Source organism: Motacilla alba, chromosome 8 (genome assembly GCF_015832195.1).
Source record: "Motacilla alba alba isolate MOTALB_02 chromosome 8, Motacilla_alba_V1.0_pri, whole genome shotgun sequence".
Classification (NCBI taxonomy): domain Eukaryota; kingdom Metazoa; phylum Chordata; class Aves; order Passeriformes; family Motacillidae; genus Motacilla; species Motacilla alba.
This window is the reverse complement of record NC_052023.1, coordinates 26,203,838-26,218,604: the sequence shown is the minus strand read 5'-3', so window position 1 is coordinate 26,218,604 and position 14,767 is coordinate 26,203,838. Positions and strand designations below refer to the sequence as shown.

The window sequence follows — 14,767 nt, the reverse complement described above, 5'->3', positions numbered from 1 at the left end:
CAATCCATTTGCTCCACCTTCTGCAGCAATGGAAAATACTTTCCTGTAATTGCTCACCATTGCATGAGAATTATACTGCTGGAGTAGTGATACCCCTGATTAGTGCCATTTTAAAATTATTAAATTACTGAGATCTGTTATTTTCATGATATGACAATATTTAATCCCCAAAGCAATGCCTCTTAGAGCTTGGAAGAATTCTTAGGATTTTCACTCCTACATGGAATGACTTCAAATGTTATTGGTCCAGAGACAAAACACCAAAAAGTACAGTCAGCAGAAATAGCTGGGTTTTGGCCAAGTCTGCTGAAGCCTGACCCTTTAATTAGTTATTATCTCTAACTGTCCTGGGCACATGCTCATATCGCCAAAGGAAATTATGACAATAAACAAATAACCCTATTTTTGGTTCTCTTATAAGTCATTTGGAAGGACAGCCATTCAATCTTTCTTTAAGAACTTCAACTCAATGACACCATCCAGTTTGAAACCAGGCATTCCCACTCCTACACAAATTTTTATTGTTTTGAATATAATACTACCAACATCTACTTTATCTGAAGCTTATTTTTCTGATCTTACTTAAAAAATAATAATAAATTTAAAACAAGTTTTGCTTCCTTAAACCACAGCCGCTGCTGCATTTAGAATGAATGCTGTTAGATGAACATACAGTTCATTTCTTAAGGGAATTCCTATTGCAAACTGGAAGACTTTTATGAATAAATCATACAGTTTAGAAGCAGAAATGCTACCTTAAAACAGTCCACCCAGAAGTTTTCAAACTACAGAACATGAATGACAGCCTCCTGTTCCTGTTCTCATTTTACTTACACTACTACACTCAGCCCTGACAGGAAACAAGTCTCACCCTAGAAATTCAGCAGTGAGAATTCATCCAAGAATGAAACCTTCTCAAATAGAGAAGCAAAACTCTGATAATAAGCAGTGTAAGAGACAATAAATAAAACATCTGTCCCCATGCAGATGCAACAAGCATTTTAGACTAAGCTGCTGCATCACTGGCATCATGTGACAGCAAATTTCTACTCCTGTGCACAGTGACAGTGCCTGACACCTGCTGTGACAAGGACCCACTGGGGCAAGGGGAGCACCATCCTTGATTCTGCAGCAGACAATTACCACTCACTCCAGTCATAAACAGGCTACACTGAGCCTTGGCAGCCACCACTTTACCAGAGCTCTGAATACACCTCCTCATGGAAAAATTCATTCCAGTCTCTGCAGAGGAACCAGTGAAGATGAAATAATGCCAAGCAGGCAGGAGAAAACACTCTGTCAATGAACTGACCTCAGCTCATGCACATTTTTCTATATTCTTTTGACAAACAGATCAGACATGCTTTAACAAAAGCTCTTTAAGTACCAATATTACCCCTTCATTGTCACAAGCAGATTTTTCTCACTCTGACTTTACTTTCCTTGCAATAATTACATAAATAAAAATACACATTTATCCCTGCTGATGTATATTTGACTTCCCCCTTCCTGTCAGGTGCCACGTGCAGCACTGTGAAGAGCCCATGGCAAGGGAAGTAAGGCAGATTTTGATTGTCATGCAGAACACATTTACATATATGTCAGAAACGAAACAGCTGCCAAATCACAACTCCCACTCTCTAAAATTGTATGCAAGGCCTATTATTGTGCTCCAGTCAGAATTCCTGAGCAGCTCATGGTAATCATCAAGCTGGAACTCAGCAGGAGACCTAAGAGGGTGCAAGGCAGTGCTTGTCAGTACCTGTGAGAGCACAAGGATTTCTTTCTCCCTTTCCTCCTCAAACTCCAAACTCACCTAGAGATGGGAAATGAATGCTCTGATCTAGGGAAAAGGGAACACAGCTCACTAGATCATTCTTGACAGACTGCTGATCTCCAGTGCACAGGACTAGAGGACATGGAGGCCTTTTGGGGAAAATAAGTGCAGCATTGACTTGTCTAAATGAGACATTTTATTTTGCTTTCAGTGCTGAATTGAGACTCTAAAACAAGCCCCAAATTACCCTCTCCTACAGAACACACTGAACCAAGCACTCCTGTAGCTGAGAAACACTGCAGCAGGTTCCAGAGCTTTGCATACACATGGATATATACAGGATAAATGCACAGCCAGATTTCTTAGGTGATGGGACTGATAGCTGGCCAATCTAACACAGCACTGCTGCACAAGACTGGAACAGAACAACTAATGTGTCTATACCATGGTCTCTAAACTAAATTAAATGCTTGGAGTCTGCTGTCACTCAAGAGTATCACAAGGCACACATTTTTGGCCTGCCAACAACACAACTCTCACTAGTGAGCACAGTTTCACCAGAAGTTAACCAGTAACACTGAAGTAAAATCAGAGTTTTTACCAGATTTTGCTCTATCCCCAGCAGAAGCAACCATTAATCAGGTTTTCAGTACTAATAATTCCAAACATTGAGTTTGTCTTTCAAGCTATGACAGATTCATGGCAGAGATTTTTCTACTGGTCTCCAGTGCCCTGTTTCTCATGGAGGTGCAATTGCCAATTTAACCCAGGGGCGCAGGTCAGGCTGGACGAGCAGGGAAGAGCTGGAGTGCTGGGAGAGCAGGCTCAGAGAAAGGATCTGTTACCATGGGACACAACCTCAGGGATTGCTCCAGGGACTGGCAGCAATGGGGAGCTGTTTGAGGACAGAGAGGTTCTGGGGGCTGGTGGAGTGTCAATAGGCAACGGTGCAAGTTCACAGATGTTTGTACCACCTCCTACTTCTGGTATTGAGCCCACTTCACTCCCAGGACTGCAAGTGCAGAGCATCACCAGCTCTCCCCACCTGGAATGGCTCAGGAACACATATGTTCAAGGAATACATTGCTGAAATGGTCAAGGCTCCCACAAACACATCCAGCTTCCAGAAGAGAAACATCAAGCAGAATGACCAAAACACAAGGAGACGACGAATTTGTACAAACCTACACATAAACTGAAAGAATCAAGATGAAAATGATGGGTTTGATGGGAAGATTAAATAATTTTGGAAAAAATAAAGTTTGTGTTGGCGGTATATTAGGATGGTAGCATACAAATAATGCAGAGAAAGAAATCAGTTCTGTTTTCTCATACAGGGAACCAAGTGAACAGTCATTAATACTCCAATAACTCTGAAGCTTAGCATTAATAAATTATTATTAAGTTATTATTGACACACATGCAAACAAGATTTTAGTAGCATATACTCCTAAAATATATATTCTGCTACTCTCTCTGCTTAATTCACATTACTGACCATCAAAATGAAACTGAAAAATTCTGTTCACAGACATAAATATCAGACAATAATTCATTAAAAAAAAAAAAAAATCAGCTGACTTTTTTCTGGAGCATCCCATATTAACTCTTCCCAAAGATGGGCCCTAGCTTTGGTAGGGCACAGGCTCTCTCCTGTTCATTTCTTTCATGAGTCTTACTGCCAAATGATGTGATTGCCAGCAGTTTAGACAGACAGACTACAGAAGAAGTTTTGTCATTTCAGAAGGAAAATTATTCACTTTTGAAAAAAACCCTGTTTGCATAAATGCTTCCGTTCAGCAGAGGATTTAAATTTTTCATCAGTAACAAACACTGCACTACTTCATATTAAATACTGCATGAAATGTCATTTTCCAAAATACACATCACTGCAATATCTCTGTAGCAAAAAGGCCAAGTGTTACAAGGTATTTTTAAGGCACAAGGCCTCAGCATCAAGATAAACCTTGCATTTTAGAAGTTTTCCACTCCCTCCTCCGCCCTGAAACAAACATCTTTCCCACTTTTGGAAAGCAGGAGCAAATAATGGAGGTGGCTTTGATGCACCATACAGCAGACAGATGTCCTGTGAATGGTTTCTAAGGAAAATATAACACAGCTACAACAGCAAAATGAAAAATTTACACTATCAAAACATTCTTCCTTCTTGGTAAAGAAAAAAGTAGCCACCAGGACAGCTATTGCTCTGGGGATGCTTCTAAACTTCACAAGCATAATTAATTATGTCAAATTAAGAGGACAGGTAGCAAAACAATATGACGTCATTAGGAAAGGAAACTCTGAGTAACAACATATACCCTAGAATTTCTGTGTGGACAGATAATTCATAAGCCAGGTAACCAACCCAGCACTTGCTCTCAGCAGCACAGGAAATGACCCCATCCATTCTGCCATGAAAAGTGTATCTGAGATTGCTGCACTTCCCAGAGCTGTAACAGCCCTGCAGGGCCAGAGGCTCAGAGCCCAAACGCTGAGACCACCTCTGACACTGCACACAGCTGGTGCTGCACAACACAGGGCTCCTCCCTCACACCATCACAGACCAAACAGCTCCACAGACTTCTGAGAATGCTCACTGACTGCACTGATGGAATTGATTCCCAAAAGGATTCTCCTCTCGCCTCACCCATACAGCAAGGAGACTGATTTCCTGCTAAGTCGAAATGTTTTTAACAATCTTTAAAATAAACAACAGAAAGAAGAAACACTCAATTTTGTGCCACTTTGTTTGAGTTTAGGCTTTTTAAGAATTGAAACCCCTAAAATAAAGACATACATAAAACAAATTTTTGAAAAAACAAAGTGATGGATGTGAGTTTATAAAAAAACCCAAGCAAACACCTGAACAAGGTGATGTTCTTATCATCATCACAGCAGGAGAACAGAAAGCTAAATGTCAAGCATTACTACAGATATAGGTCAGCAATTTCTGTTGCTAATGCCATGCAGCAGGCACCCATGGCAGGAGGTAAAGGCACATAATCACAATTTCAGTTGCTTAAAACAAGTCAAACCATTTCATTCTTCTGCTGCCCTGCCACTAAAACTGCTGCCCAGCAGAATTCATCTCATCCAAAGGAAAGAAGAGTGAACAAAAGAAGGAAAGAACAAATAATAAATCCCTTACCATTGTGATGAGTAATCTGTATTTATCCAGCATTGCCTGGTTGTCATGGCATCCTGCCAGCAGCTGCCAGATCTCTGCCCTCAGTGCTTCTGGAACACCACTCTTCACCAGAGTGGACAGCCCATTTGGTCTCACAACAAGGTTACTGTGCCTGAAACAAAGATAATAATTTACCTGTTGTACTTCAACTACAGGAGTCAAAATAAAGATTAAAAACATTAAAAATCTTTAAAGTTATTCACTAAAGCAGAGTCAGCAATTAGCAACACAAACTTTTCTTCCACTGGTTACAGCAGTTAGTGTTTGTCAGATGGAAAGCAAAAACTCTGCAAGGATTTACAGTAAGAACCAGCGGCAAAACGTAGTGATATCCAAATTCTCTAGGTGTGGAGACATTAAGGGAAATTAACAATAAGCAGTTGCAGAAATTGACTGAAGAACAATTTGAACTAATGAGAAAAATACACCAACTGTGCTACAATTCAATTTAATATTTGTCCAATATATAAATTTTAGCTCAGGTTCAGAAAAATAAATTAAAAATAACATAAGCTGTACAGAAGAACAAATCTTGGAAAACAAAAGACAATTTAGGAGTAGCATTATGAAGACTGAAGTTCTAGTTCCATGCTTCATGCCAAGAGTATGTTCCAAGTGCCACAAACCAGGAACACTTACACACATGTTTGTACAATCCATTTATTTCAAATAAATCTGCCTGTTGGTCTGAGCTGGTGCTTTACTATCTGGCTGTACACACACACACAAAACAAGAAATGCAGAAATACAACAATCACTGCATGTGCACAATGTTACAGAGCTTTCAGTCACAGATGTTGAAAAGGTCTTTTGGAGATAACAGTATTTGCTGATCTAGATATAAACCCTCTTAGACTCATGACAATTTTCAGAGCAATGCAGCAGAAGGCTGCCCAAACTGATTTTTGGCTCTCTCTGCTGTAGGAAGTGCTGTGCTCTCCAAGTGCTTTGACCACTGTGGTGTTTCCCAGCTCTCCTGGTGGCAGAGTAGTGAGAGTGGCTGTTTAGCCAAATGCCAGCAAGCTGTGATTAATTAAATAACCTGCAATTTGAGCCTGGATTTGCAGTGAATGTTTAGAGTACTCAATCTATGAAACAGGTCATTAGGATATGAACAGGTTACCACTGCTATTTAAATTTAAAAGATATTCTAACCTGTTTAATTTTCCTATGCTTTGGGGATGATATCCGCATTTTTCGAAACAGCCTGAGAACTGAAAAGTGTGTGATAACACCCTTATTCTTTTAAAAAACAATTTTTATTTTTAAATGTGCAGTGCAGTACAAGTAATTTCATCCTTATCTTTATCCCTCAGATACCCACATAAAAACCAGTTCCTTTTATCTTTTTCAGTCCATTTTGCAGTCAGTCACATTACCTTAACAGTCTTATGATGGGAAAGAGCTAGAAAGAAAACCAACATTCAAAGAAACATTAAAAGCACTGAACACTTAACTTAAAGGACTAGCAAGGGTTCAGAGGTGGCCAACAGAGATGCTCCAAGGGCTGGAACCTCTCTGCTATGGACACAGGTTGGCTAGCTGGGGGTGTTCAGCCTGGAGAAGAAAAGGGCTGCAGGGAGACCTTATTATGGCCTTTCAGTACCTTAAAGAAGCTTATGAAAAGGAGGGAAAGAACCTTTATAGGGGCAGATAGTGACAGGAGAAGGAGGAATGCTTTTAAACCGATAGAGAGGCCGGGTTACACAGGTATTGGAGAGGAATTCTCCCCCATGAGGGTGGGCAGGCTCTGGCACAGGGTGCCCAGAGAAGCTGTGGCTGCCCCTGGATCCCTGGCAGTGCCCAACGCCAGGTTGGACAGGGCTTGGAGCAACCTGGGATAGTGTAAGGTGTCCCTGCCCATGGCATGGGGTTGGAATGAGATGAGTTTTGAGGTTCTTTCCAACCCAAACTATTCAGTGATTCTATGACCAGATACTCTAAGCAGTTATAGAATTATGACATGCATGTTAAGGAACAGATTTATAGTAAACACATCAGGAAGTTGAAGCTCTAGTTGTGGATTAGTTTGGTTATTACAATGGATCTGGTCATATGTGTCATCCACTGAGGACTGGGCAAGCTGATCAAATGAACAGCTAAAAAGGGAAATTCCCATAGAAACATAACAGGAAAAATTTCAGCAACATCATCAAGGAAACAATACAAGGCAACAACTAACACATATGCTATAACATCATCCTGAACATAATCCCAAATGAGAATTAAACAACCAGACTTTACTGGCCCTGTCCTAGATTTGTATTCTATGGCAGAGGTAATACTTTAGCAATATGAGTCCATGCTGGACAGCATTACCAACCTCCACAGCCAACTTTCCAAATACTGGATGGCTCTTTGGGAAACAGCTTGTGCATCCATAATACTTGCTCAGAACAACAGAAGTGAGCATAAAATAAAAGCTTTTCTTACTCTAACCTTACCCTTCATCCTGTGAGGGAGTCACTGTTCATGGATGCTGACATCTTTGATTTGTTACAAAATGTTGCAATTCTCCTGCACAAACTCATAAATAAAATTTTAAAATAACAGAGAGCAAGGGCACAGAGCATCAATGCAACTGTGCTCCAACCTGATAAACACATTTCTGATCAAAGACTATTATTGATCATTGCTACTACTTTTTTTTCTTTTTTTAAGAAATAATTGAGCAGGCAGCTAAAGCAGCTTAGCTGGCAAGAACAACTTTATTGCTGAGGATGCAGTAAATAGTAAAATAAACAGATACAGCATCTCTTTTCAATTGTTTGTTCTATCTTTTTGGTAAATTACCTTATTCTTATTTCTGTTTATATCCTTGAAGGAGAGTCTTGGAGCAGTGTTTCTGCTGAGTCCAATAGGTCACAGTGACATTTTAATGAAATGACAAAAAGCTATTAAAATGCAAGAAATTTTTCATCTAAGAGAAGTCAGCACACCAGTTCCTCAAGTGGAAATGTTAATTTTTGTTTACTTACATTTTTTACAAGTGCACAGATCTTCTACTAACATATGGTACAGTTTTCAACAACACTACAAGATTTTATTTTGATTTATTTTTAGCTTTCAAATCCTTACCAATTCTCACCTGCTACTCTAAGTATTGTTCTTAGAATGTAACATAACACTGTGCAAGAACTCAAGCAGTTTGCAGATTTGAATTTCTCTCCACAGGTAATATTGCTTGAGACATTCCTGAAGAAATGTTTGCTAGTCTTCAAACAGGCTGGGATCTCCCATTTCTCACCCCATCTTAAACTAATTTTAAGTTGCTTCAACTACTAAACAATTCTCTTGATTTATGTGTAAGTTACGTCAGAATTCCAAAATTGTTTATTCCAAAAGTCTTGAATGCTTTGTCTTGTTGATTAGTGTACCTGAGTAACCAGAAGAAACAGTTGAATACATGAAACTTAAGACCATGAGCTGTGGATGTCTTTTTACTTCAGCATGCTCATCCACAGAGTCCAGGTATTTATCAAGGACACAGGTTAAAAACAGAAGAATCAACTGGCAAATTAATTTTTAAAAAGTTAAATTGAAAATTGGCATCTTTCAATCTTGGATCTTGGATTAAGGTCAGAAACTTGGGTGACAGAATAGGTAAAAACAACAGAAGGAGAGGGTTCCATGGGGAAAGTTCAGTTAAGCTCAGTAAAACCTCTGGATGCCTCATGCAGAAACCTTTGTATGGGATCTCCATACAGATAAGGTCAGCAGTAAGAGGCTGTTTCTCCAAAGCTACAGAGTAGCCAAGCCAAGGGAGGAATTACCCAAATAAATCCTTAAAATGCTGTTCGTCTCTCTTTTTGGAGTTAGGAAAAGGAAACAGCCAGTTCCAGATTAAGGGCCTCTGATTATTTTTGTCTCCAGCAGCAGGAGCTATTGCTTACACAGGGAAAACCAAGTAAGTGGTTCTGGCACTTGCTCAGGTCTCTCTGAGGCAGCAAACAGCCAGACTTTTCCCTCTCTTGGCACACCATGCACTGCTACTGAAGCACTTAATTAAACAACAGAAATAACACTGTTGAGAACATAGCCTGGGCTTACAAATACTCTTCATTTTCTTCACCAACAGAAAGTGTTTCAGTGAGGATTCACAGTTTCTAGATTCCTTTTCAAGTGCTTACATATAGCACATTTACAAAAACAGAAAAAAAAAGTGCTTCTAAACAAATTAAATGTACACCAGCTTGCATGCATGGCTTAGATGGGACACAAGGGGGTTGCTGTGTCTGTCCCATCCTAGCATTGAGTTTCCTGAGGATTTAACAACCAGCCCCAAATGACCACAAAGTTCTGCCTGTGAAGACTCATACCTGCTGTGTAAGCACATACAAATACACTCCCAAACACCAAACAAAACCAGACTTTTGCACATGGTACAAGCAAGATTTGTCAAAAAAGCTCCAAGTTAACTATACAGTCCCCCTTTAATTAAGTTTAAAAACTGCACTTCAGTGTCTTGCATTTTAGTTTTTAAACTGTGTAAGCTGAAGAATTTCAAACCTCCTGCTCAGGAGCATATAGTGTCATAAACCAAATAAAAGGTTAATATCTAAAATCTAATGTAAGAAATTAAGCATTACCATCTCCCCAGTAACTCTCCCCAGGAATACAAAATCTTCTCAGGACAATCCTTTGACACATCACCAGTGCCACTGGAGAGTTCATTATCACTCTCTGTAAAAATAAAGAAAAAAACAAGAAAACAAAAGCATGCACAGGTTTACCCACGAGCACAGACACTAGAGATGCATACATACAAGTCTCAGACAATTTTTTCTCATATATCAGTTTTAAAAGCATAAAAAATAAAAAATTTTAATGGGTTCATAAAGCATGTTTAGCAGACTTCACCAAACAAGTGTATTAATGAAGTTACCATAAAGTTTAAAAGAACAGGACTAGGGAATAATTCACAGCAGTGTTACCAGAGAAAGGACTGGGACCTAGAAAAGCATTATGTAAGAAAAGCTTCAAAGCTGTCAACTCTCCATTTAATGAAATTTGACAGTGTTACCTAAAAGTCACATCCACTCCAGACTTCACATAAAGAGAAGTCTCTGTTAAAGCATAGCAGATATGTTACTTTGCTACATCCCATCCCTTGGTTACACCACATCCCTTTGGCTGTCCTGCAGTACCCTGAGCTCAGGAAGCCTTCTCTGAGCCACAAAATCATTTTTCTAACTTAAGATCATGGATGAGCAGAAAAAAAACCAAGACTGTGACATGAAAGGTCATCATGCATGGAACAGAGAGGATTGCTTCAAATGAAAGCTCATAACTATGAAGAATGAAAGACTTAGGGAGGGATATATGCCACTATATGACTAACACCCAAACCCAGAAGGAATCATGTGGGCTTGGAATAGCATGCTCAAAAAACCATCCAAAGCAAGTGTTCATTAGGATTCCAAGTGTCCCCCAGTAAGCTGGACAGTCTAACTCCATATGGCAAGTCCTCATGCAAATATGGTCTTGCAGGTATTTGGCTTTTTTGCCAGTTTTGTCTGAAAAAAATACTGATAAGAATTAAACAAATGCAACTTCAACACCACCAGACGCTGGCAAGCTCCAGTTTTCAGTGTCTTTAGTAGGAAACACAAAAAGAGACACAGCCACAGCCCGTTATCATCATCACAAAATCCCAGAACAGTTTGCTTTGGAAGGGTCCTTAAAGCTCATCCAGTTGCAATCCCCTGCCATGGGCAGGGACACCTTCCACCAGGCCAGGTTGCTCCAAACCCTGTCCAGGCTGGCTTAGAACATTTCCAGGGATGGGGCAGCCACAGCTTCTCTGGGAACCAGTCGCCTTCAGAGGCTGCTGAAGCCATGGGCAATTTGATGTTAGAGCAGCCTTGCAGCCCTCTTTCCTATGATCTGAACTCTCTCCAGAAGTTAAAATGCAACAAAAAAAGAGGAACCAAAGCTACATCTGCCCCCCACATCCCTTCAATATTCTCTTCCACACAGCTCTGTCATATCTTGTTGCTGATCTAATACTCTGAATTCCCTCAGGTGCATCAAACACTTCAGCTTTATGTCGACAACACAGTTCAGGTAGAAGAGGATCTTCAGCACTTGTGCAATTACCCTGTTAACTCTTCATCTTTATCATTCTCACTTCAATTACAGATTTCTAATTTATATTCTTATCAGTTGTCAAATACAAGTCATTAATAAAATATCAGTGCTTGAACAGTGAGCTGTGAGGATAAAAGACAGCATATACTGCATTTCAAGGACAATTAACAGCAAAAATGCTGCCCTGAGAGAGGCATATCACAGATCTGTGTTTCAAAATGAACACTACATTGGTGAAAGGCTTCCGCTTGGAACCTGTTTGCACAGCTTTGCAGCTCCCAAATACCAGCCCAACCTCCATTCAAATACTTCCCCATTACAGTTAAAAATAATCCAAACAAAATAACTACCCACCTGCATCACAAATCTACAAAACACCTGATTTTAAGGTTTCCCAATTTTTTGCACCCATTTACTAGACCTAGAGATGGAAATAAGATCTAAAACCCCCAAGTTTATAAGTTTAACTAAGATTTTCTATCACAGTGACAGGTTTCCCAGTAACCAAAGGAATCAATTGTGTCCTGAGGGAAAAAATGTATTTGAAGACTCAGCTTCCCCCTTAAAATTACCAAAAATAGTGTGAAGGCCAATTTCCTCACCACACAGACATGGCAGTAACTAACAAAAAAAGGAACTAAATGCATTATATTTGTTTAATTCTCTCCTCTCCTGAATCGCACAACTGTGTCAGAGGGACCAACAATAAATGCAATCCCTTCTACTTCCCATGGAAAGAAGAAAAAAATTGAGGAAACCTCTGAGATGAGCCCATTTGCCATTGAGAGACACAAGGTACACGTCAATGATACTGGTATGTATTAAGCAACTCAAGAAACCCAGCTCACACCAGGAATTTATCACAAACTGCAATTTCAGGAGGGTTTTATGCATTCAATGCAAAGGAAGAAAATTTGGCACCACATGCTGGAAGGAAGAGATTAGACTTTCTTTGGAGAGACTGAAGAACACCAGCACACCTCTACAATAGCTAACGTTGAAAATGCACACAAACAAACCCTGCAGCCTGGAATGAAATCTGATAAAGATGACTAAAACCCCCCACCAGCACCAAAACGTTTCAAAACGCAGCTACAGTGAATCCTTTGAGCAACAAAGCACAGTAGCTCTTACTGGATCCAAACCTGTGCTTGCCAAGGAATACTGACATCAGCCTACAGAAACAACCCCCTGGATTTCTCACTGAGCTGGTATTCCCAGCAAAATCCTTCGAAGTTCTAAAGGAGACCAGTGTTACACAGCACATACACTCCAGTGCTTCAGCCAGGAAAGTCTTTCATCTGGAAGGCTTGGCAGCATTTGAAATGTATTATTCAGTTATATGTCAGAAAATCTCAGGCCTTAATTAGAAATGCCATATGCTCGCTTTCAAAAGACGCTAATGTCAAACTTCAAAATAGAATGGGGCAAAGGGAAGAGAATAAACAGCCTTAAAAACCTCTACTTTGTTTCCATTCTAAAAAGTATTTACATATTCAAACCTCTTAAAGCATTAAGGTATAAGCTAAGAAATAAAAGGATGCCATGGGAGGGATATTTAGATGTTTTTCTCTGAGTATTTCTACATTTTTTTTTCCATGGTATCTATAAGGCAGCAGAATTTGCCAAAGCATAATTTAATCCGCCCTTATTCTGCTGGGAAAGCCACAGAACCCTTTTTCTAAACATTTTTTGTATTTCTCCATCCTCCTGTATTTACCCTGACCTCTCAGAGCCATCAACTGGGCAATAACACTTTGTCAGAGCAGGTGGACAATGAAGACATCTCAAGGGAGCACACCTTGGGGTTGTGAATGTGTGTGCACACAAAGGCTTTAAGACCAGCCCCAGGGAACAGTAAGTCTCAAAGGTTTTCTGTTTTGTTTTGAATTGCATCATGATTCACAAAACTCACAGAAGGTCATGCCTCATGAATCAATTCCCTGAATTTAGAGCCTTTTTAAAGCAAGCCTGAAGGATCACACTCCCCCAGCAAGCACTGCTCTACATGGTATCAGCATGGAATAATACAGTGGGCTGGAAGAGCCCTCTGGAGATCAGCTAGTCTGATCCACTCCAAGCTCTGGTTACATCAGGTCACTTCAGGGCCTGAGTGATACCTGTGCTGGGTTTGGCTGGGAGCACCAAAAGGGTGGGGGTGCACAGGAATTTGGGAGGGGACACAGCTGGAACAGATGACCCCAACTGCCCCAAGGGATGCTCCAGACCATCATGCTCAGCATGTAGAGCAAAAAGGAAATTTTGATGCGATGCCATTCATTTTCCCAAGCCACTGTTACACATGATGGAACCCTCACAGAAAAGAAGATTGGCAGTCTATGGATATACATAATTTTGTCAGTTCATTCCAAGGATTTTACTGCTCTTTCGACTCAGCTCAAGCTTAATTTTTTTCTAACCTGCAATTTGTGCCAATTACTTTTTCTTTCTCCTAAATAATCTTAGCACATCTCACAAAAAACAAACAAACAAACAAACCCTTAGCTTTTATTGTTTCTTCTCTAGGATACTCTACTTATTTCCTCAAAGGACAAATTCTCCACACTTCTGCTCATTTCCCATTTTCTCCTCCAGTTTGTATTTTTTCTTGAGAGATGTTCAAACAAAATACAGTGTTCAAACCAGAAGAATTACACACACAACAACTAGCATAAGCAAATACCCCACAGGAAAAATACATAGAGGAATGCAAAATCTTGGCCTCTTCTTTCCCATCTCTTATTTTGATAGTCCAGGGGATCAAACAGAGGTAGTGTTCAGAGGGTAACCCCAGTACCTAGAGTAGTACTAACAGGTTAGGGAAAGACTGTAAATAATACTACAGGAAACCAACTCAGAGCAAAGTCAGCAAAGAGGTTCCTCTCTCTCATCAGGGATTAACAGACTCAACTTTGTTTATTGGCTTTCCCATTTTTGGCTTGAGGAAATAAATTCTGGTGAAGGACTCGTACCAACAAAAATTGAGGTATTTAATGTGCTTGAATGTCATTTTTCATTTTCCCAGTTTTACAATAAAAAGGTGGTTTTTTTGTTTGGTTGGTTTAGGATGCTTGTTGTTTTCCAGTGTGTCGTTTTTTTGCATCACACTTTGAAATTTTGCTTTTAACAACACACCCCTCATCCATATTTTACACCAATTATATAGCTGTAGAGCAGCTTTTCTGAGTGGTTCAAGTTCTTCAGGAAATTCTACTAGTTCATCTGATATATGGCAATACCTCAGAAGTCAAACTTTTTTTTCAGTTAACAAAAACAGAAACAAGGTAGAAAACTACAGAGTTGTTTCAGAGACACTGAGCATAAAAGTAAATAAGTGAAGTACCTCATAAAATGTGTAGAAAAGCATGAATAAAGCAGATAAAAATGAACAGGTGAGATCTGAGCACTGATGTGAAGGAGAAAAAAGGATATTTAATGTGTTTTAATTTAGAAGCTGCTACATGTGAAATAAAAAGAGTAGGTGGAACTGAAAAATAATACAGCGGGAGCAGTCTGAAGGAGAAGGAAATAAGGTCTTTAAGACAGGTGGGAATAGAATTGGAATAATTCAAATATGAACAGTTTGATTTTTATGTAAGAGAAGAACAAACCTGAAGGAGGAGCTGAAGTTGGCAGCATATTATCAGGGCACAAGACAGAGTGTTACTGACATGGAACCTTTCCATACATACAAGATAAAAGAGAATCGTGAG

At 39.7% G+C, this 14,767-nt stretch overlaps 1 protein-coding gene across 4 annotated transcripts in view; it reads right to left on the bottom strand.

The window, feature by feature from the left end:
* Positions 1–14,767, bottom strand: part of RABGAP1L (RAB GTPase activating protein 1 like) — a 227,785-nt gene that overhangs the window by 171,414 nt on the left and 41,604 nt on the right. For all 4 annotated transcript variants that reach the window (XM_038144430.1, XM_038144433.1, XM_038144431.1 and 1 more), the window contains exons 12-13: positions 9,554–9,647; positions 4,926–5,076 (exon numbers count right to left, since the gene is read on the bottom strand). In XM_038144430.1, coding sequence (XP_038000358.1) covers positions 4,926–5,076; positions 9,554–9,647 — 245 coding nt within the window. The remainder of the gene's footprint in view (positions 1–4,925; positions 5,077–9,553; positions 9,648–14,767) is intronic.